Source organism: Sus scrofa, chromosome 7 (assembly GCF_054392235.1).
Source record: "Sus scrofa isolate SSC_HxYL_T2T_F1_AM1 chromosome 7, Sscrofa_HxYL_maternal_Yorkshire_Landrace_v2.0, whole genome shotgun sequence".
Lineage (NCBI taxonomy): Eukaryota > Metazoa > Chordata > Mammalia > Artiodactyla > Suidae > Sus > Sus scrofa.
Window position 1 is genome coordinate 22428832 of NC_139389.1, and position 22364 is coordinate 22451195.

The window sequence follows — 22364 nt, forward strand, 5'->3', positions numbered from 1 at the left end:
GATGACATTGCAGTTAATTAAGAGGAGTAAGAACAAGGTAGTTCTTGACAGAAGTCCCCTCTACACCCAGACACACTCTTATCTGAGATCTTGATTGACACCTTTGCATATGACTAATAGTAATAGAATTCCCTCCAAAATAACATTTTACTACTGTATTCTAGTTGTTGAATCAACATAGTAAATTTTATTCTGTGAATGGACACCTGGGTTGCTTCCCACTTGGGCCTTTATAACCATTGATGATTTCCCCCCACCTTACCCGCTTAAACACTATGTCTAAACATATACCTACAAAACAAACTTATCAGAGTTCCCGTCGTGGCGCAGTGGTTAACGAATCCGACTAGGAGACTAGGAACCATGAGGTTGCGGGTTCGGTCCCTGCCCTTGCTCAGTGGGTTAGAGGTCCGGCGTTGCTGTGAACTGCGGTGTAGAGAGCGGCTCGGATCCCGCGTTGCTGTGGCTCTGGCGTGGGCCGGTGGCTACAGCTCCGATTCAACCCCTAGCCTGGGAACCTCCATATGCCACGGGAGCGGCCCAAGAAATAGCAACAACAACAAAAAAGACAAAAAGACAAAAAAAAAAAAAAAAAAAACTTATCATTCTCAACCAAACCACCCAAGATCAGTTTAACAAACATCTTACGGATCCCTTCCCTTGCCTTCAAATACTAACTCCTTAACAAACATCTTACGGATCCCTTCCCTTGCCTTCAAATACTAACTCCACCCCTCAAATTCACTTACTTTCACTGATCAAGTCTGCCATTTCAAAGAAAGTATTCCCCATACTGAGGTCATCTTACAATCTAAACATCCTAATAAAATACAGTAATAAAAAGACATACAAAATACAAAATTTTTAATATTAGAATCAACAGATTTAAAATTACATCTTAATAAATATAACAAATAAACAGGGTAAAATGAAAAATAAAAGATTATTCTGTTTATAGAGAACTGCTAATTTAGTCATAACATTTCATACTTCCATAATGCCTATGCATTCTTTGAATTAACACCTTTTAAATCAGTATTTAAAAAATTTAATGTGATAAGTGAGCTTGCTTCTTGCTTGTTAATTTGTCTAATCTGGGTTGGATTGATGACAGCGCTACTCTCAAGGGATAATGTATATTTAAACTGTTTCTATGTTTTGTCTTAATAACACTTAATGTAGAGAACCCAGTCTCACAGAGATATGTTGAGGGGAACAGAAGAAGAGATTTTAAAGCAATTTCAGCAAGCTCAGGATATTCATTTTTAACTTTTATCCAAAATGAAGCAAGTGATGCTGTATTTTCAAAATTCATTTTCAAGCCTTCATCAGTAGCCAGCTTCAGCAACTTATCCTGCAGGGTTATAGTTAAATTTAAATTATCTTTTGATGAAAGAAATGGATTTTGTATCCATGAATTTCCTATGCGTGGATCTTCTTTTGATGGAAAATACAATTCAAAACAATCTAACAAATTTGTAAGATGTTCATTGATAACTTTTCGCAGATGTGCGATATCAAGATCATTACCTACTTCACTGATAATTGTTGTTAAGTTATGAAACATGTCAAAACAATCTGTAGAAACTCTTTTTTTCCAAGCTCCTAACTTTTGTTTTTGTCCTTCAATCTTATCTGCCATTGAAAAACATGTTGCATTCTTTCCCTGCATGCAAACATTAAGATCATTAAAAATACTGAAGATATCAGATAAATAAGCAAGTCTGGCTGTCCAGTTCACATCTTTGAAAAGCTGGGACCAAAATGGTTTCTTGCTTTGCAGAAATACTAAGAGTTCATTTCGTAATTCGAACATTCTTGATAAAACTTTTCCCCGTGATAACCACCGTATCTCGGCATGTAATAACAGTTGCTTATGATCAGTTTCCATATTATCACATAATAAAGAGAATAATCTTGAATTTAATGCATTAGATTTTACATAATTCACAATTTTTACTATGTCAGTAAGCACACTATTTAGTTCAACTGATATTTTCTTCATCACAAGACTTTCTCGATGAATGAAGCAATGCGTTATTTTACATTCTGGCACAAGTTCTTTAATCTGGGTAACCACTTCAGAATGTTTTCCTGTCATTGAAGCTGCACCATCAGAACACACTCCCACACAAAACTTAAACTCCAAACCACATTTGTTGACAACGTAACTCTTCACAGCTTCATATAGTTCTGAGCTAGTTGTGTTTGCTGGTAAAGAGGCTGAAAAAAAGAATTCTTCCTTTATATCATCATCATGTTCAAACCTCACATATACTAAAAGAATTATCATGTTAGCAATATCTCTGCATTCATCAAGTTGCAATGAAAAATACTTGGCTAGTTTTATTTGTTCTATGAGTTGGTCTTCCATATCACTAGCCAGTTCCTGAATACGTCGAGCTATGGTGTCATTGGAAAGTGGTACTTGAGCTACCTTCTTGGCTGCAGATTCACCCAACATTTCCAAGCAAACTTCTTTGATGCAGTCCTTCACCAGAGTCTCGGCAATTGTGTATGGTGTTTTAGACTTAGCGACCGGAAGAGCTACTTTATAAGAAGCCCGCAGGGCACTAATGTTTATGTGAGAAACATTGAACACCTGCTTTGGTTGGCTTTTCAATTCACTGCTCTTTTTTTCAAAGAATTCTTTTGGTTGTGAACTTATTTCTTTATGTTTTGAATATAGATGCCGCTTAAGTTTGGATGGTTTCATTGCTTCATTGGCCAATATATCTCCACAAATAATACACTGTGGTTTCAGCACTTCACCATCAATTACAGCTACAAAACCAAACTCAATATATGAGGGATCATACTTCCGAGTAAAACTAGTATGAACTCTTTTGGTTTTCACTTCTTCAGGATGACTTCCATCATTACCATTTCTTTTACTACTACTGCTGTATTCAGAAAAAGTGTGTCTTTTCTTCACAAAAAAGTCCAGTGAAGCTTGTTTTGCCATCTGCAAATTAGAATCAAAAATAAGTAATACAGATTTTACTTTTGTCCTTTATCTAATGCTGTTAAACTTAAAATAAAAAACTAGGCTTGATTAAATGGCTGGAGAGAGTGTAAAGAAAAGGGAACCCTCATACATTATTGGTGAGAATGTAAATTGGTGCAGCCACTAAGGAAACCAGTATGGAAATTCTGCAAAAAAACTAAAAATAGAGTTGTATATGATCCAGCAAACCCATTCCTGGACATATATCCAAATAAAACTATAATCCAAAAAGACACATGCACCCTCATGTTCACAGCAGCACTGTTTACAATAGCCGAGACATGGAAACAACCTAAATGTCCATTGACAGATGAATGGATAAAGAAGATGTGTTACACTATATACAATGGACTATTACTCAGCCATAAAAAAGTATGAAGTAATGCCATTTGCATAACATGGTTGGACCCAAAGATTGTCATACTAAGCGAAGTAAGTCAGAGAGACAAATCCCATATGATATCACTTATATGTACAATCTAAAATGTGACGCAAATGAACTTATCTACAAAACAGAAACAGACTCACAGACATCAGGAAGACTTGTGGTTGCAAGGGAGAGGGTGGGGAGGGATGGATTGGGAGTTGGGAGTAGCAGATGCAAAGTATTATATATAGAATGGATTAACAACAAGGTCCTACTGTATAGAACAGGGAACTATATTCAATATCCTATGATAAACCACAATGGAAAAGAATATAAAAGAGAATATATATGTATAACTGAATCACTTTGCTATACAGTAGAAATCAATACAACATTGTAAATCAACTGTATTTCAATAAAATTTTTAAAAATCTAGGCTTTATTAAAGATATAAAATGATTTTAAAATTAAGTTATAGAGTTATAAATTAAGTTATAAATACATGCTTACATTTTCTCAGAGTTTTACATACTTTGGGGCTATAGCTGACAAGCTACCCATAATATATCACACATTGTAATGTGAACCTATTGTGCTTGATTAATGTAAACTCCTACAACATGTGACTCACCTTGAGATTTTAACACCCAAATCGAACATTCTATTTGAAAAGATGAGTTCATTAGTCATGTGCTTGGGTGTTGCAGCAATCTCAAATTGCTGTACATTTCCAATTACTCTCAATTTGTATCCTTACCCCTTTGTGGGCTAGTATAGTTTGTAGACCAGCACTGGTCTGAAGAACAAACTGAGTGCCACTGGCCCAAATCATGTGTAACTCCATATTTCAAAACACTAACCTGAATACACATTAAAACCTACTGCTTCAAAATCTCTTTGGCCTTATTTCACACTTTCCATTTAAATCAGAAAACTAAACTCTTTCCCAGCACAAACTAATATCTCTCAATCAACTTTATCATCCCCTACCCTTCCTAAATATTTCACTTGACCTGAGATACCCTTTCTTAGTTTACCTCCCCTCACAAACTCATAAACAATTTTAAAAAGTAACATTAACTTCATCTGTTCCCAGATTTATCCTTCTATAGAAACACATCATCATGCATGCTATTTATCCCTTGGATTCCCTCAAGAAATGCCTGACATCAGAAAAAAATAAAAGAGGTACTACTATTCCTCACCCCAGAATAATAAAGTAGCATCCAATGTTATAATTTTCAACTTGAGAAAATGAGTGGAGGGAGGACATTAAAAGTAATTGGATTTTCTTTGGAGAAAATATATCCAAGATGGCCATAGTTATGCTTTAGAACACCACATCAAAAAATTCTTACTTGGAGTTCCTGTGTAGCTCAGCAGGTTAAATATCTGGCATTGTCACTGCAGTGGCTTGGGTTCAATCCCTATCCTAGCCTAGGAACTTCCACATGCTTCAGGTGTGGCGCAAAAAAAAAAATCTCACTCATCATGATCAAAGCTCTTCCTCTGCTTTGATCTACAGCAGACACTCATACTCTTACCCAATCTCCTACTTTGTCTGGTGAAAATGGTGTTTCTGATGGCTTTAACATTTTGGAAGGTTGAACAGTCAAACTTCTTGGAATCTCATCATGTTTCCTTTTCATTGTAGTGGTCTCACAGCAAAGACTACAGGTTATTCTGTGATGATAACCTTCAGTCTCATGTTGAGAGGGCACTCCACAGATTGCATGGATGTTTCTATCACATGATACACAACTACTAGTACCTGTGCATTCTTTTTCACAAACTACACATGATAAAAAATTCAGCCTGCTTTCAGGAGGAGTTTTTTGGGTTACCTTAGGAATAACACAAAGATTCTCTTCAATATCACTACTATCTGTTCCAGTCTCAATGTTTTCTTCGTACTGGGTTCCTAGAGTATTTTCTAATTCTTTGTCGGCCTGTTCCAATTCATTTTCCGTATTCAGGCTGGCAACAAGTTCTTCAGTTAGCTGAGAATGAGACAGGCGCAGTTTAGCTTCAGAGCTAAATGTACCTTCACATGGAATCTGTTGCATGCTTCTATGATAGGGCTGATTTTGGATCATCTGAATAAACCACAAATATTCAGCCCAGTGTGATGAATTGTTAGTTTGCATCCAGGAGATTATCCTATTTTGGATATCCTGATTAGTTTGATTTATAGAACTCTGGATTTGGCAGGGCTGAGGTTTCCCATGGACAATTTTCAGTTCTGGCCAAATACTACTGAGTTCACTGACTATCTGGCTTGAAAACTCCCTCCCACTGTCAGACTGTAGGACACTGGGTGCTCCAATAATTGTAAAAATATCTAAAAGAGCATGTGCAACCTCCTTAGGCCTTTTAGATTTTAATGACCGCAAAAAGCTCAACTTTGTACCAAGGTCTCGATAATGCATAATAAATTTATACTCTCCATCAGGGTTCAACTGCATGTCGATAAAATCCACTTGGCATCTTGAGTTAACTTCCTTAATTGGCTTCGATGTTAGAACTTTCCTCAGTTTTGAATTTTTCTGTTGGCATGGTTTGCAGAGTGTCAAGTAGAGCATTATAACTTCTTTTGTGATGTTCTTGTATTTTGCTTGTAACTCTTTTTCCATGCGGGTCCGTCCACCATGTCCAATGCTGAGATGTGTATCATGCAGAATGTCAAATAAATCCTCACTGTGTAAATAATACCGTATTTTGTTAGTTTCCCCATTTATAGCCTCAATCAGCTTCTCATGTCCTTGTACAAGGATCACATCAAATCTCGCCAAGCGACGGTAGTCAACTGATTCTTTTTTTGCCTTAGCTTTAGCTTCTTTCACTTCCCTTATTAATTGACAGTATTTTGCTTTAGAAAATATCTTGGTATTATTACTTTTATTTTCCAGTAATACTGATAAGCTTCTGAAGAACTTTTCTCTCATGTTTTCTGGTTCAATTTCTGCTTCATTAGTATCTAAGCTACTGAAGTTATCATCACCCATGCTTTGAGACATCATGGAAAGCCATAAAAATGATCCTAAAATATAAAAAGAAAAAAATCAATGAGAATATTTGGGAATATAATATAAAATACATATATACTGTAACAGAGCCAGAGTAGAAGTAGATGCTATGGACTCACAAGGGAGGAAATACAATTTGGGTTAGGTAATCTACCCTTGGAGGAATAAAGAGAGGGTAAACAAAGAACTCTAGCCAGGAGCAGAGAGTTCTGATACAGCAAGGAGTAGAAAGCCAGGATGTGACTTTCCAGAACAGTATCCAGGGTCAGCCTTAAAGTAAAGCAATGTTTTATGTAAAATGGGAAGTAAATTGATATTATTATTTTTTCATTTAATAACTATAAAGAACTTTTTTTTTTTTTTTGGCTAGAGAAGCCTAAGTAATATAGTTGCAGATTTTTTAATAGCCCCAGGCCATACCACATTTTGTTTTATTCAGTCAGGTTAGCCATTACAGCAACATTTGGGGCTTATGTTTCAACATCATGTATTTACATCAGCTTCCTTTCAGTGCTTATGAAACTATAAACCCAATACAAATATCCTTATTACTGATATTAATAAAGAGTAGCAGATGAACCTGAAGTAGTGAAAAACTCTGACTTAATATAGTACATTAAAATAAATATTTAGACTCTTCATAATAATGAATTAGGATAATTCAAACTTGGCTATTCATAAGGAAACTGCTTTGAAAAAATAATAATTTAGAATTGGCATGTCACCTCTAGAAGTCTTATGGCTGCTTGGAAAAAATACTTTCTCTCAAATCAATGTTGTTTATGCCACCAATTTGCATGCCAAATATTGAACTAGTAAATTTAAATCATTCTCAAATATTCAGAATTTCGGAAATTAGGTTCAAATTAAAGATATGTTGCTGAGTGTTCTGACCTCTTGTTAACTCTCAATTGTTTCAACAAGACCTCCTTGATCATTTAAACTTATGGTGAGTTCTCTTTTCTTCTCCTCACTCTCTTTTTTTTTTTTTTTTTTTAAATTTAAAAATTTTTATTTTTAGAGCTGCTGCACCCACGGCATTTGGACGTTCCCAGGCCAGGGGTCTAATTAGAGCTGCAGCTGCGGGCATAGAGCCAGCACAGCCAGAGCCACAGCAACACCCATATCCAAGCTGCATCTGTGACTACGACATATGCCACAGCTTGCAGCAATACCAAATCCTTTAACCCACTGAGTAAGGCCAGGGACTGAACCTGCATCCTCATAGATATAGTCAGGTTCTTAACCTGCTGAGCCACAAGGGGAATTCCAGAGTTCTTTTTCTTAAGAACATAATTTATTCATAATACAAACTAGCACTATAGTAACATTTTCTTTAACTGTTTCATATGTAGAACTGAGAACTGAGAAGATTGTAGGTTCCTAAAGAAGCAGGGATCGCTTTTTCCTCTAGTATCTTTTCCATTATCTAACACATTACTACATAAAAAAAGTACTGGATAAAGATTTAATTAACTTTATAATAAAGATGACAACATTCATGCTAAATGCTATTTCAAAATGTGACTGAAAAGACCATTATACAGATAATATTTCTTTCCACAACAATACATTTTGCATCCTGCTATGGAGCCGTGAACACACAGGAAGGTAAATAAAGATAAACTGGGGAAAGAAAGAATTAGGGCAATGTAAATGAGAACTAGGAGGATATGAGTTCCAGAAGTTAGGATACGCAGAGGATAGGGAGTTGCCGGGGCTATCAGGAAAGAAAAAAATTGTATTGATTATACTTAAGAAAAGTTTTTCTAAAGATTATACTTTAGAAAAGATAGCTGATTCATAACCAGGCCAGCCTGTGCTCCCACCTCCACCACACATTATATTGCTAATAGTCAGTCCTTAGATTTCTAATGGACATAGACTTCATAAATTCCATTTTCTTCATTAGAATTTCTAAGTAGTATTTCCAGGTTTTAAAAAATTATATGTGATAAGAATTGGGGGCTGAGGCTATAGAAATGGAACCTGTGGCTACACTGACAAGTGATTAACATTTATATACAGAGGCATCTTGGATTTATCCACAAGTACTTAATTCCATTGCAAAATATCCACGGAAAATTTTGGCCGCCCTTCAGTGTATGGAGTTCCCAGCCCAGGATCAGATCTGAGCCATGGCTGCAAACTATACCGCAGCTGTGGCAACACCTGATCCCTTAACCCACTGTGCCAGGCTGGGGACTGAACCTGCTTCCTGGTGCTGCAAAGGTGCCATCGATCCCTTTGCGTCGCAGCAGGAATGCCCAACTATTTTTTACATTATTATCTGACTGCTTAATTAAACTCCTTTAATAACACTGCAACACACCTGTTGACCTTTCAGCTATATTCAATAGAAACTGCAGTGGAATTACTTTGATAACCTCTCAATGACTGGACCCTTCCCTCTCCCAAATCTCATCCTCTTTCTGGAGACGAAATTATCCTCACCATTGTCTTGTAGTGGGTGTGGCTCTGGAGATTCACATTCCATTCTGTCTTCTATAGACTGGAGATGGATACCTAAGGACTCTTTTGCAGGAGTCATTTCTTCTACAGGAACTTCCTGCCCATATGTGGCCTGTGGGACCTGAGAATAAATAGGAACATTTGGAAATTAATATAAGGCTCACTGCATAAACCATAGCTAAACCTCAAAACATTCTTCTACTGAAATAGAATGAATATAAGAAGAAAAAAAAGTCTTCATTACATTCTTTTGTTTGTTTGTTTGTTTTCTTAGGTCCGCACCTGGGCACATGGAAGTTCCTGGGCTACCAGTCCAATAAGAGATGTAGTTACTGGCCTACGCCACAGCCATACCAATGCCAGAACCAAGCCGCTACTGTGACCTACCCCACAGCTCATACCAACTCCCAATCCTTAACCTACTGAGCGAGGCCAGGAATTCAACCCGCATCCTCATGGATCCTAGTCAGATTCGTTATCACTGAGCCACGAAGGGAGCTCCTTCATTAAACTCTTAAGCGGACTGCAAGATAGAGTAAGAAAAGAAATAAAAAATGCTGGGATGAATAAAGCAAGAGCCTGTCTCCACTGAACTCAGTTGGACAGGGATTGATAAGTATTGTATGCCTGTGGTTTCTGTCTTGGGGAACAACAATGGAAGTACATTAAACGAATCTTTCCTCAACTGTGATAACTGTAAGAAAATTATAATTGGGTTTCAGTGTGATCAATTAAAAGTAAATATTTGGGGTGGAGGGTAAGTAAATTAGCTAATAGGGACTAATGAGCTGTTTAACCCAGGAAAAAATCTGACAGTCATTTTAGACTAAATGTGTTATGGTGGGGGAAGAGGGGGAAGCCCCTGAAAGTGGATCACTATGTTGGGTGAAAAGAAAACATTCTCTTCTTCTTACACTATATGGTTTATAATTAAATTTACCCAATTGTCCCCCAAATATACAGTTAACCCTTGAACAATATTGGTTTGAAACTTGTGGATCTACTAAGGTGGATTCATGTACAGGGAGGGCTATCTCCAACTGCAGAAGGTTGAGTTGTTGAAGGGTGACCTGTATTTTATGCTCGTTTGTTTTTAAAGCCCATGATCCATTCGATATTTATACATTGTTTCTGGTTATTTTACCTCTTTGCTAAGACTCATGTCTCTTGATCATTTTTATTGCATTTCTGTTAAGACTAAGAATCATATTTTACTACTGGTATGGTCAAATAAGGAAGAGGCTGAATAGGAGAGGACATTAAGGATCACGAATAGGCTTTATTGGGCAGGAATATTCAAAAGACAAGTTACTGCCACTGACTTTGAATAAACACTGCCTTTATTATAAAAGCATGTTTACCTCCAAATTACCTGTTATGGTACTATTTGTTACACTGGTATTTGATTAGGATTCACTTTCTTGGGAAACCAGAATTAAGTAAGGACCTATTTAAAAATGTAATCCTAGGAGTTTTCTTGTGGCACAGGAGGTAAAGGACCTGATGTTGTCACTGTAGCAGCTGGGGTCACTGCTGTGGCATGGGTTTGATCCCTGGCCTGGGAACTTCCATGTGCTGCGGGGTGCTGCCAAGAAAAGGAAAAAAAATGTAATCTTTCTTTCAGCCTTTGTGTAAGTTAATTTACTAAATCTTTGTAAAATATGACCCTGTAAATCTGGTTGTCACAACATCCAATAGGCATGTTTTTCTGGACTATGTTACAGTCTAATATCTGATTGTGCTAAGGCTAGAAATGATAGCGTACAGTAGAGAAATCTCGTAATAATTCAGGAAGCTGGCTCACTGTTTGGCACAGTTTGTTAGCAGTAATCTAGACTAATCTAGACTGTTCCAGTCTAGCATTTTCAATTATAACACTGTATTTGTGTTATCAATTTACTATCGATTTTCCCACTGAAACAGTTTCCCTAGCTATAACTTTCCAGATGAAGTCTAAAGCACCAGTGCCATTTACCAAAGGAAAAAAAAGTAATACAACTTGAGTTCCCATTATGGCTTGGTGATAACGAACCCTACTAGAATCCGTGAGGTCTCGGGTTTGATCCCTGGCCTTGCTCAGTGGGTTAAGGATCCATTGTTGCCATGAGCTGTGATGTATATCGCAGACATGGCTTGGATCTGGTGTGGCTTCAGCTGTGACATAGGCCGGCAGCTGCAGTTCCAATTCAACCCCTAGCCTGGGAATTTCCATATGCCATGGGTGTGGCCCTAAAAAGACCTCCCCCCCAAAAAAAAGTTGTGTTCCAGTGTGTTATCCTATCCTAGTTTAGGAGAGCTTTAACTGGCTTGTAGACTTTCTATTCACTCCTACACTTGGATCTCTGTTAGTCATTTAAGCAACAGGTAAACTGGGAGTGAGATGTATGTTAGGTATTCTATTCTGAATCTCTATCATCGAGAAATCTATGAAAATAGATTCATTAATGAAAATAAGTATTCAACAGCGAACAACCTTCCGTGGCTGTTTTAAGAGAAAAGCAGCCTCTGGGATTAACCACATCTCCATGGTCAATTCTAAAATGGAGCAAGAATGAAAGTTACACACATTCAAAGTTGTTACTTCCTGAGAACCAGAATTCTAAATTATATTTATTTAGTATACCTTAAAGTGAATAGAACACAAATAACTTTCCAACTGGAGACTTTGGGTATGACAACTGATTCTAATTCTTTAAGTGTACCACTTACAGTGGAAGGAGCCTGGCCACTTCACATTCCTTCTAAGACTGCTCTCTTGCAAATAGCCTGGTAGAAAGAAGCCATATTACACTTAAATAGAACATTCCAATAGTTTGCTTTGCCAAATATTCTTGAGGACAAAGAAAAGAATTTGGTTAAAAAAAAAAGGAGTTCCTATCGTGGCGCAGTGGTTAACGAATCCGACTGGGAACCATGAGGTTGCGGGTTTGGTCCCTGCCCTTGCTCAGTGGGTTAAGGATCCGGCATTGCCATGAGCTGCGGTGTAGGTTGCAGACGCAGCTCGGATCCCGCGATGCTGTGGCTCTGGCGTAGGCTGGCAGCTACAGCTCCGATTTGGCCCCTAGCTTGGGAACCTCCATATGCCGCTGGAGCGGCCCTAAAAAAGACCAAAAAAAAAAAAAAAGAATTTGGTCTATCAATATATAAAACCCTAGCATGGAAACCTAACCAATCCATGCTCGGCCATATACTTAGCATTAATTACGCATGCTCTTCATGAAAAATTCAAGCAAAAGCTTAGTTTATCCTCTGGTAGGCACTTATGAATTTAGTTATTTCTGAAAATTTCCTCACTGGGCTTTGACTTTACAAAAATAATTTCTCATTCACATGATATAGAAATGTAAAAATGTGCAAAAAATGAAGCACCCTAACTTATTATGCAGGAGGCCCCACGATGAGATATAAATCTTCTTCTTAATACAATTTTTACTGAAGTATTTTTTTAATCTTATTTATTTATTTATTTTGTCTTTTGAGGGCAGCATATGGAAGTTCCTGGGCTAGGCGTCCAATTGGAGCTGCAGCTGTCAACCTACGCCCCAGCCACAGCCCCAGCAATGCCAGATCCACGCTGCACATGCGACCTACACCAGAGCTCAGGGCAATGCCAGATCCCTAACCCACTGAGCGAGGCCAGGGATCAGGACCTGTGTCCTCATGGATATTAGTCAGGTTCATTACTGCTGAGCCACAATGGGAACTCCGTTACCGAAATAGTATAAACCTAGAAAAAAGTACAGAATGTAGAGTTTGGTGACAGCACAAAGTGACCTACTCATGTCAAAAAACTAGAACATTATTAGCATCCCAGAAAGCTACTTGTGCCCTACTCTCTTTCCCCAAAGTAACTACTACTCTAACATCTATCACTAGAGATTCATTTTGCTTTTGAACTTTATGTAAACAGAATCATATATTTATTTTTGTCTGGCTTCTTTTGCTCAACATTATGTTTGTGAAATTCCTCCACATTGTTGAATATAGCAGTTGTTCATTCATTTTTGCTGTTTTTCAGTTGTAAAAACAGACCATCATATATTCATCCATTTCACTGTTAATGGGCATTTTCATTGTTTAGAGTTCTTGGCAATTATAATAATGCTGCTATGAATATTATATGTCTCCGGATGTGTTTCTATTAGATATACACCTTGTAGTTGGTTTGCTGGATCATAGACTATGGTTATACACGGTAGATATTTCCAAAGTGGTCATAACAACTTACTCCTACCAGTAGTACATAAGCATATTAGTAGCTCAACATCCTTACCCAAATCTGGTCATGTCAGCACTTTTAATCCACTCTGGCTGGAATAAAGTGGCTACCACGTGTTGTCTTAATTTGCATCTTTCTGATCACTAAGATTGAGGAACTGTTTTGATTTTATTAGCTAAGTGGTTAACTTTTTTTTAAAAGTGTTTGTTCAAGTCTTTTCTTAATTTTTCTATTGGGGTATCTGTCTTTTTCCTTATTGATTGGTAGTACTTTATACATTCAGCTTTTTGTATGTAGTTTGCCTGGTTACAAATAGGGGGAAGCATGGGGAAAAAATAAGTTTAAAAGATTTTAGGGAAGTGATGCTTCCTCTGATGTCTGAGCCTGTATTATTTTCAATGCCAAGCAGCAAGAAGTTAAACAATGGAAATCAATTATTATGGAAAATTAAAACAAGCCAAGCATTTGTTGTTGTTGTTGTTGTTGTCTTTTTGCCTTTTCTAGGGTCACACCAGCGGAATATGGAGGTTCCCAGGCTGGGGGGGTCTAGTCGGAGCCATAGCAACGCCATAGCAACGCAGGAGCTGAGCTGCATCTGCGACCCACAGCACCCACAGCACAGCTCACGGCAATGCCCGATCCTTAACCCAGTGAGCAAGGCCAGGGATCGAACCCACAACCTCATGGTTCCTAGTCAGATTCGTTAACCACTGAGCCATGACGGGAACTCCAAGCAAAGCATTTTTTTAAAAAAGCTTTTTTACCCAAAATTATACTGTTAAAAAAGAAGTTGCCATGAAATGAGTACAAAAGTCAATTATAATGTACATACAAATTCTTAATACTGTTATTCATTGATCAATCTAAATTACACAAGTCCTGAATGAAGTTGTGACACACCCCAAATTACAGTGAAATACTGTTGATCTTCATGTCCTGATTTATATATTTAAGCTGATTGGCTAATTCCCCATCTGCGTATATTGAAAAGAAATGCTAGGTTAAATAATCAAGGGTTAACCTATAATTGACAATAAAACATACAATTTTCCAATTTTTGCTGGATTAGGAAAGTTAACATAGGTATTAACCAGTGTATCAGTGACATCCCATTATTCCCCATGCTAAATTCTGTTATGATTTTTTTTCTCCTCACAAAGAAAAAAAAAGAGGCCATGCCAGCTTTCAGGTGTCTGCTAGTAAAAATGTTATCCTTTAATATGTATAGGAGATTTTAGATAATTATATATTCACCAGCAATATCCATGGAAATTATCTTGTTTCTAGTATTGTCATCCCAGTCTCTCAAAATTATTCTCAACTGAATAATTAAGTTTCTGAAACAATTTTGGTGTGCATAACAATTAGGACTAAAAACATAAGACATTGTGGAGAAAACTTTCCTGATCCATCTAGCATTAAACATCCAACATTAAACGGTGACTAGTCTAGATTGTACGACAACAACGTTGATCTTTTTTTCCCCCAGTTCTACAGACCAATGGATTAGTGGAGAAAAAATACTGTCAGAACTATGAACTCTTGTTCACCAAGCAGAACAAGATCCTCAAATAAAATTAACAGTAGAAGGTGTCAGTGGATATCAATATTCTGTTGGATGGCTAGAAAATGCCCACGGCTATTGAACACAAATTGGACATAAGCCAGAATATTCCAAAAGGAATATTCTGACACATGAGGAAATAAAAGCCAAGATTAATTATAACACCACAGTGGGATTTATGTGCCAAGCTCCCTTCCCCTAAGCTAGACACCATGTTATAAATACATATACTCCCTCTTCTTAGACTGCACAAAGTATATAAGAACTCAATTTTCTTTCTTTTTCTTTTTTTTTAAAATATTTTTATTTTTATTTATTTATTTATTTATTGTCTTTTTGCTATTTCTTGGGCCGCTCCCGTGGCATATGGAGGTTCCCAGGCCAGGGGTCCAATCGGAGCTGCAGCCACCAGCCTGGCCACAGCAAAGCAGGATCCGAGCCACATCTGCAACCTACACCACAGCTCACGGCAACACCAGATCGTTAACCCACTGAGCAAGGGCAGGGACCGAACCCGCAACCTCATGGTTCCTAGTCGGATTCGTTCACCACTGTGCCACGACAGGAACTCCTCTTTTTCTTTTTTAGCCAGCTTGCAGCACACAGAAGTTCCCCAGCCAGGGATCAAAAATCCATACCAAAGCAGCAACCCAAGCCACAGTGGTGACAATGCCAGGTCCTTAACCCTCTGTGCTACCAGGGAACTCTGAAACCCATTTTCTTTTAAAACAAAATTCATGAAATAGTTGAGCCAGTTTCCTTTGGTAAGTTTTTCCTTTTTCTGATCTTAAGAATAAGACATCTTATGTAGATTGCTTTGTATAATATAATAGTATGTGTTTCAGTTTGCCCAAATCTTTCCATAACTGGGGGATACAAGCTCCTGGAGTTAAAGATGTAAGTTATCTGGGAGACAGAGTAACCTATTTATAACTAAACAATCATATCAATTCTATAAAGTTAGTATAAGCACAACCAGAGAACCTACGATATGAAACAAAATATAGATATGGCTCATTGTGATACATTTTGCACTGACTCCTCCCCCACAGCACAAGTGTGAGTATGCTTGCGTGTACGCGCGCGCGCACACACACACACACACATACTCCCTAGCCTATTGATTTCTCTACATTTTCATCAGAGGGGCTAGTCCAAGGTAGGTGGGCCTGGTCTTGCAAGAGGAATTCCAATCTGCCTTTACCACAGAAGTGTAAAGGGTGCCTCTGGGTGGTGAAAACAAATTACAAAGCTGAAATTACTTCTAGCTGGTTATCAAGTTATGATAGTTACTTGTCTTTCACTATATGATTCCTAGATTTGATATTTTATTTATTTATTTATTTATTTATTTAATTTTTTATCTTTTTGCCATTTCTTGGGCCGCTCCCTCGGCATATGGAGGTTCCCAGGCTAGGGGTCTAATTGGAACTGTAGCTGCCAGCCTACGCCAGAGCCACAGCAACGCAGGATCCAAGCTGCGTCTGCGACCTACACCACAGCTCACGGCAACGCTGGATTGTTAACCCACTGAGCAAGGGCAGGGACCAAACCCGCAACCCCATGGTTCCTAGTCGGATTTGTTAACCACTGCGCCATGACGGACTCCTAGATTTGATATTTTAAAAGTCCTAGTAAGAAATTTTGGTCATAAAATAGTGAAGTAAATATGGTTATATTCATTAAAATGAATATATTTTCCAATTAATTCGAACTTCTAACTTACTGTGGCTTAAACACATAGGGGTTTATTTTTGTCATATGATAAGAAATTCAGAGGAAGGCAGTTGCTGGCATTGACTCACAAACCTAACAGTTTTGTTAGGGACCCTAGTTGTCTTTATATTTCTGCTCTGCCATTTATAACATATTGGTGTTTGTCCTCGGGCTTATTATCACCGCATAGTCACAAAATGGCTACCACAACTCTAGACATCACATTCACCTTATAGGAAGTGGGAAAAGGCAGAAGTAAACACATCTGAGCCACTTTATAAGGAAAATAAAAGCTTCCCCAAAAACTCCCAGAAAAATATGCTTATTTCTTTCTGGCCAATACTATGTTGTATGGGCAACTCTAGTACAAGGAAAGATGAAAGTATTTAGTTAGGTACATGGCCAACATGAACAAAATCAACATTTTTTAAGGCAGAAAGAAGGGGTATATAATAGATATTTGGTTGGCAGCTAAACATGTTTGCAACACTTCCCCCTTCCTTCAGAGATCACACAGAAACAAGAAAAATGAGAAACATTAATGCAAACTTGATATTTACAAAGACTTGGAGATTCCTATAACCCTGAGTTACATGAAAAACTATCAGATATAACCAGGGTGTAACCCTGAACATTATCCAGGACTGACCAAACACCAAGTCCTATCAATGGATGCATTTTTCAACAAAGCTGGACAAGGAAAAATTTAAGTAATAGGCACATCGTAAGGGGAAAAAATTATTTGAAATAAAAAGAAAAGTTCTGCTGGCCAGAGGTAAGGGACTACCTGTACAGGTATCTATGTAATAACTCATGAAAAAACATGTTTTCTGCAGACCTGCACAAAAAAATAACAAGGTTTAATTCTAGTAAAAATACAAGTATAGTCAAAATGACATATTAGATAAGGAAATATTACATTAAGCATAGGATTTTACCTTAGAAAGGTGATGATGTCTTGTTAGAAAGAAGTGTTCATTGTACAACCACAAATGTAATAAATTCATTGAGTAATTAAAAAAAAAAGAAAGAGATGCAAGGAAAGGGTGAGGCAAGGGTAGAGGGATATCATTAGAAGTTCAGGTGGACAAGCATTTACACACTTTCCAAGAAATGTAGTGATATTACAAGAAATATGATGGTTTTAGCTCCTCATCTTGCTTTCATTTCTTTGATATTGGATTATAAAAAGATATCCAGTTTTTGCTGCTTAAACATTTTCCTTTTTTCATTAAGAAGCTGCTTATACATGGCCCCAACTAGGACCTTATGCCATGAAATAAAATCCTGCTGCATTCTACATTGCAGTCATTACCTTCTACCCACTGCAACTGCTTCTCTGTCATACTTAAAGCAGAAGATAATTGAGAAGTGAAAAGCTCTTGTGGGTCAGCTTGTTGAACCGCATCATCTTCTTCTTACACATCTTCCATTTGAGCCTCAGCAACTAACAGTTGCAGGTCTTGTGTAGAGAGAGCCTCTGCATGAGGCAGCAACTCCTCAATAGCTGCACTCTCAACTTCTTCAAATCCAACCTCCTCTGCAAGAACAATACAGCTGGCTTTGATTTCGGGGGGGCTCTTCTGAATGTTCAAAGCCTTTAGAATCATAAATTAAATCAGGGAGAATTTTGCCCATACCCCATTCAAGCAGATTTTTGTGATATCATTCCAGGCCTCTACAATAATATCAATTGCAACTTTAATGTTGAATTGATTCCAGAATTCAAAAACTGTGTATACATTGTCATCCACTAGAGATGCAATAAACATCTTGAATGCTATCTTAAATAACAAGCTTTAAAGGCTGTGATCATACCCTGATCAAGGGGCTAGAGTAAAGCAGCTGTATTAGAAGGTGAAAAGAACTTTAATAGTTGAAGAAAGTTCAGCTCAGGAGGATGGCTTGGTGTATTACTGAGAATCACAATTTTGAAGACAAACTGTTCATCTTGCAATATTTTTGAAAATCATCTACAAAAACATCACCTAGAAGATAAATAAATATCTGCCCTGTCATCTAGCCTCTCTTGTTGACTTACAGTAGACACCCAGGCTAATCTTTACAATTCCTTTCAAAGCTTGTGGGTTGGCAGAGTGATAAACCACACAGGCTTTAGCTTTAAATCCCCACTGACATTTGCACCTAGCATCATAGTCAGTTGATCTGTTGTAGCCTTAAACATTGGAGCCTATGTTTCCTCGTTCTGGACATAGAGTATTTGCTTCCAACAAATACTGGTTTCATCAAAATTAAAAATCTGATCCAGGGTATAGCCTTCTTCATCAATCAAATTTCTTAACACTATGGAAAATGTTTTTGCAACTTCTGCACTCTCAGCTTCACCAGAGAGTTTAGCATTGTGGAAATCATAGCAGTTTTTGAAGCCGCTAAACCAGTCACTACTTGCACTAAATGAAGGCACTTCTGCAGGATTTTCCATATTTCCTTAAGGTCCTCACATATTGCTAATGTATTCCCTTTAATTTTGAGAAAAGTTGACCCTGGTTGCTTCTTTGTTTGATATTCAATCCACACACTTAATGTACCATTTCTTCCATTTACTTATATCTTGTTCTAACAGATTTTGTAGCACTGGCAGTTATGCCATCTAGATAACTTTCTTTTATTTTCTCAGCATTGTCTGTAATTGTTTGTAAAGTTGACTCTTTTATGCCAGTTGCACAACCAACATCAAGTGTTCTTTTCTTTCAAGACATAATTTCAAGCTTTTCTTCAATTGCTAAATCTTTTCTTTTATGCTCACCAGCAGAAATTTTATCACTAGCATGCTTCTGTGGCACTTGCAAATCCCTGTGCTTGCTCATTTTCTGGAATACAAAAAAGTTTAGCAAAAAATGCACTAAAATGTGAGGGAACTATACAAATAAGCACTTTCAAAACAGAGACTGGGGCCAAAAGAGCCAAAAGGAAGGATATGGAGGTGAATGGGCATTATGTGCAGTGCTGTATGTCTTCACAGCTTGCTGCTTCAACTTGCCACTCTTACTTGGTGGCCTAAAACATCAACTTTCTGGGAAAACTTAAGTATGAGCCGGCACAATCTCAGCATTATACTGACTCATTTCCCTATTTACCAATCTCATATGAAAGATACTGCATTCCAGAGAGATGTATTTTAACAGATCAGACTGTGTTCATAAAATGTTCATATTCCAAGAGGTCAGATAAATGTATGGATAGTATCAGAAATGCAAGAGTTTGGCAATACCCATAATGTTCTAAAATTACTGTCATAAAAACCAAGTATACTCTCTTAAAAATAACTTCTAGCATACAGGTAAAAGACAATACTAGGCTCAATACGTCTCACATACCAACAACTGCAAGTACTGAAAAGTGGCCCAAAAATGATCAATTAATCTCCACTGTACAGAGAAAGCACACAGGAGGTGTGATATGCCCAAGGTTACACAGCTAATTACTAACAGAGCTTATCATAGAACACAGATCTTAACGATTCACAGTTTCCTGACATTTCCATTAACATTGGGCTACTTCTCTACTTGTTTCTCCTAGAAGGTTCTCCTTACATACTCCCCCCACCCCCTGGAGTGGCGACCGAGGCTTGTGGAAGTTCCCAGGCCAAGAATGGAACCTGCAGCCACAGCAGTGGCAACAACGATCCTTAACCCACTGAGCCACCAGGGAACTCCATCCTCATATTCCTTTTGCTTTCATATATGGTAAAAAGTAGTAGGTATCCTGAGAGATAGCTACTTTAATCTCACAGTCACTAAATAAAATATATTTTCTATTGGCAAGTAATAGATTAAGGTTTCCCATTTGGTTAAATCACCATCTTACTAGGATGAGCATGAAAACTGCTGTCCCAGAAGCATGAATCTATTCATCTACACCAGTGATGATATAATAATGGCCAGAGCCAGAATTTGCAGCCACCAGTGTGAAGTTAACCCTGCTTACTCCACCTTGGACCCATGCACTCAAATTCTCCACAGAAGATGGCGCTTCGAATTTCTCACCTGCTGTCTTGGTTCATCAAGCTCCCTCTCCAAATCTTCCAGCACAGTTACCACCTCCTCTCCACTTTCAGGATGATGCTCCCGCACCCAAGCCTGGAGTTCCTCGGGCAGGATAGTCAGGAGCTGCTCCAGCACCAACAATTCCAGGATCTGCTCCTTGGTGTGTATCTCTGGACTCAACCACTGCCGGCAAAGTTCCCGAAGTTGGCTCAGAGCCTCCCTGGGCCCGGGAGTCTCCTGATAGCAGAGCTGCCGGAAGCGCTGCCGAGAGAGTTCCCTGGTGTGAGACAAATTCTTCTGGATGCAGGATTCCTGATCCCAAATATGGTCTTCTTCTTTCACCTTCACTTTAATAATCTCCCCTTGTTCCTCTGAAGCCTGGCCAGCCAAGGCTGAGAGGGCCCTGGGGGCTGCCGCCATCCTTAGCTCAAGAGGGAGGTTCGCTCCAACTAGGGTCTAGGTGGACGGGTGATTTAACTTGAGGTCCCCAACCAATCCCTGGACAGGAAAGTTTTCGATATAAGAAAACCCTATTCACAGAGAAAAATCTCAGACACGGCTAAAAAAAATTTTTTTTTTGTTTAGGTGATAACAGAGCAGTTACTCAAGCAATTCCATTGAAAGTGAAGCCGTTCTCTGTGGACAAGACTGGAAATAGTGAGCTCTGAACTACTGATGAAAAGCTCTAGGGTCACAAATTGAGCAGCAGGTTACTTGCGAGACAGAAAACTGAAAGAGACGTTGGCCCTAAGTAAAGCCTGAGTATATATGAGGCTGGGCAAGGAAACCAGAGGGGTCTCTCAGAAGTCAGCGCGTCCTGTGTCCCAGGCCCGGGCGGAGAGGGCGAGGGTCTCCTGCCACACCTCGAGCAACCTGCGGAGGCCCGACTGACACCGCGCAGTTGCCCCTTCCCTCCGCCGCAGCTTCCACCTCTGAGGAGTTCGAACCCTCGCGCGCCAAGCCAGAGACACGGGCCGTGGGCGACACTTGGCAGAGGCTGCAGCTGCCCTGACACACCCGCCTCGGGCCCCAGCACTTTCCCGCCAGGCCCGGGGAGCTGCGCTCATTTCCGGTCCGCTCTAGGATTCCGGGTGGTGCAACCATCTCGGTGGTCGTGGAAACGCGGACCGGTGAACATTGCGAGGCAAGTGCTTTGTAAACCGTCCGGAAACAACTCCCGAGTTCTCCGATTACTTGTCCTCCGGTGAAAAGAGTTTCACAGTGTGAGTAGCGACAGTGTAGGGGCTGCTCTGAGTTCTCTTCACAAGGTGATAAGCGGTCGCTGCACTCAGACCTGCGGTACTCACCGCCAAGTCGTAAAACAAAGAGCATCCCTGCGGGGCGAATGCCAAGTTAGCGAATTTGTAGGCTCCCCCTGGCCTTTACTCATTCGATTTGGGCCACCGGCTCCTTTCCAGGCACCAAAAATCAAACTCGAAAAAGAACAGAAGATCTAGTCACTTCTTGCCGTTTTATAGATGGGAAAAATCAGGACCCATATGGTGAGATTCCCCGTTAACGACAGTAGTGGCTATTTCAATTTCTGGCTCTGTGAGCTGTAAACACTTCTAGGAAACTGGCCCCGGAAACAAGCAAAACCTATGTGGACGTGTTTTCAGAGTCTAACGAGTCTCGAGTGGGGCAACCAGAAAATTCGCACCTGGCTCAAGCTCCTTCAGGCAGTGAGTGTGCTGTGCCAGGCAAGGCACTTGCAGATGCACCGAGCAGGCAGTGCTGGAGTGGACGCAGTTTAGCCTGAAGAAACAGCTGCTTCGAGAGGAAAGAGGCTGAGGCACCAGATTCTGCTGGAGGTCTAGAAGCACGAGAATCATCGCAGATGCCAGTCTTCCTCCTCCCCACCCAGTCTGTCCCCACGGCCTTGTAAAGAGCTCTCAACAAATAATAGATGCCCGAGGAATATTTGCTTAATTTTTATATTGGTTCCTATTGTGATTACTCACATTTTGGCATTTCCGATTCAAGTGA

At 39.0% G+C, this 22364-nt stretch overlaps 1 protein-coding gene across 2 annotated transcripts; it reads right to left on the minus strand.

The window, feature by feature from the left end:
• Nucleotides 1–847: 847 nt before the first annotated feature.
• On the minus strand, nt 848–21409 carry SCAND3 (SCAN domain containing 3). 2 transcript variants are annotated; one of them, XM_084967667.1, is made up of 4 exons: nt 20379–21409; nt 8855–8993; nt 5219–6414; nt 848–2965 (listed from the first exon to the last, which is right to left on the minus strand). In XM_084967667.1, exons 1-4 carry the CDS (start codon nt 20796–20798, stop codon nt 1049–1051), a joined length of 3672 nt encoding a protein of 1223 aa, XP_084823793.1. In that variant the 5' UTR covers nt 20799–21409; the 3' UTR covers nt 848–1048. The 2 variants fall into 2 exon arrangements, with proteins under 2 accessions (XP_084823793.1, XP_003128285.3); XM_003128237.5 differs by having other exon boundaries at nt 4919–6414.
• Nucleotides 21410–22364: the final 955 nt, after the last annotated feature.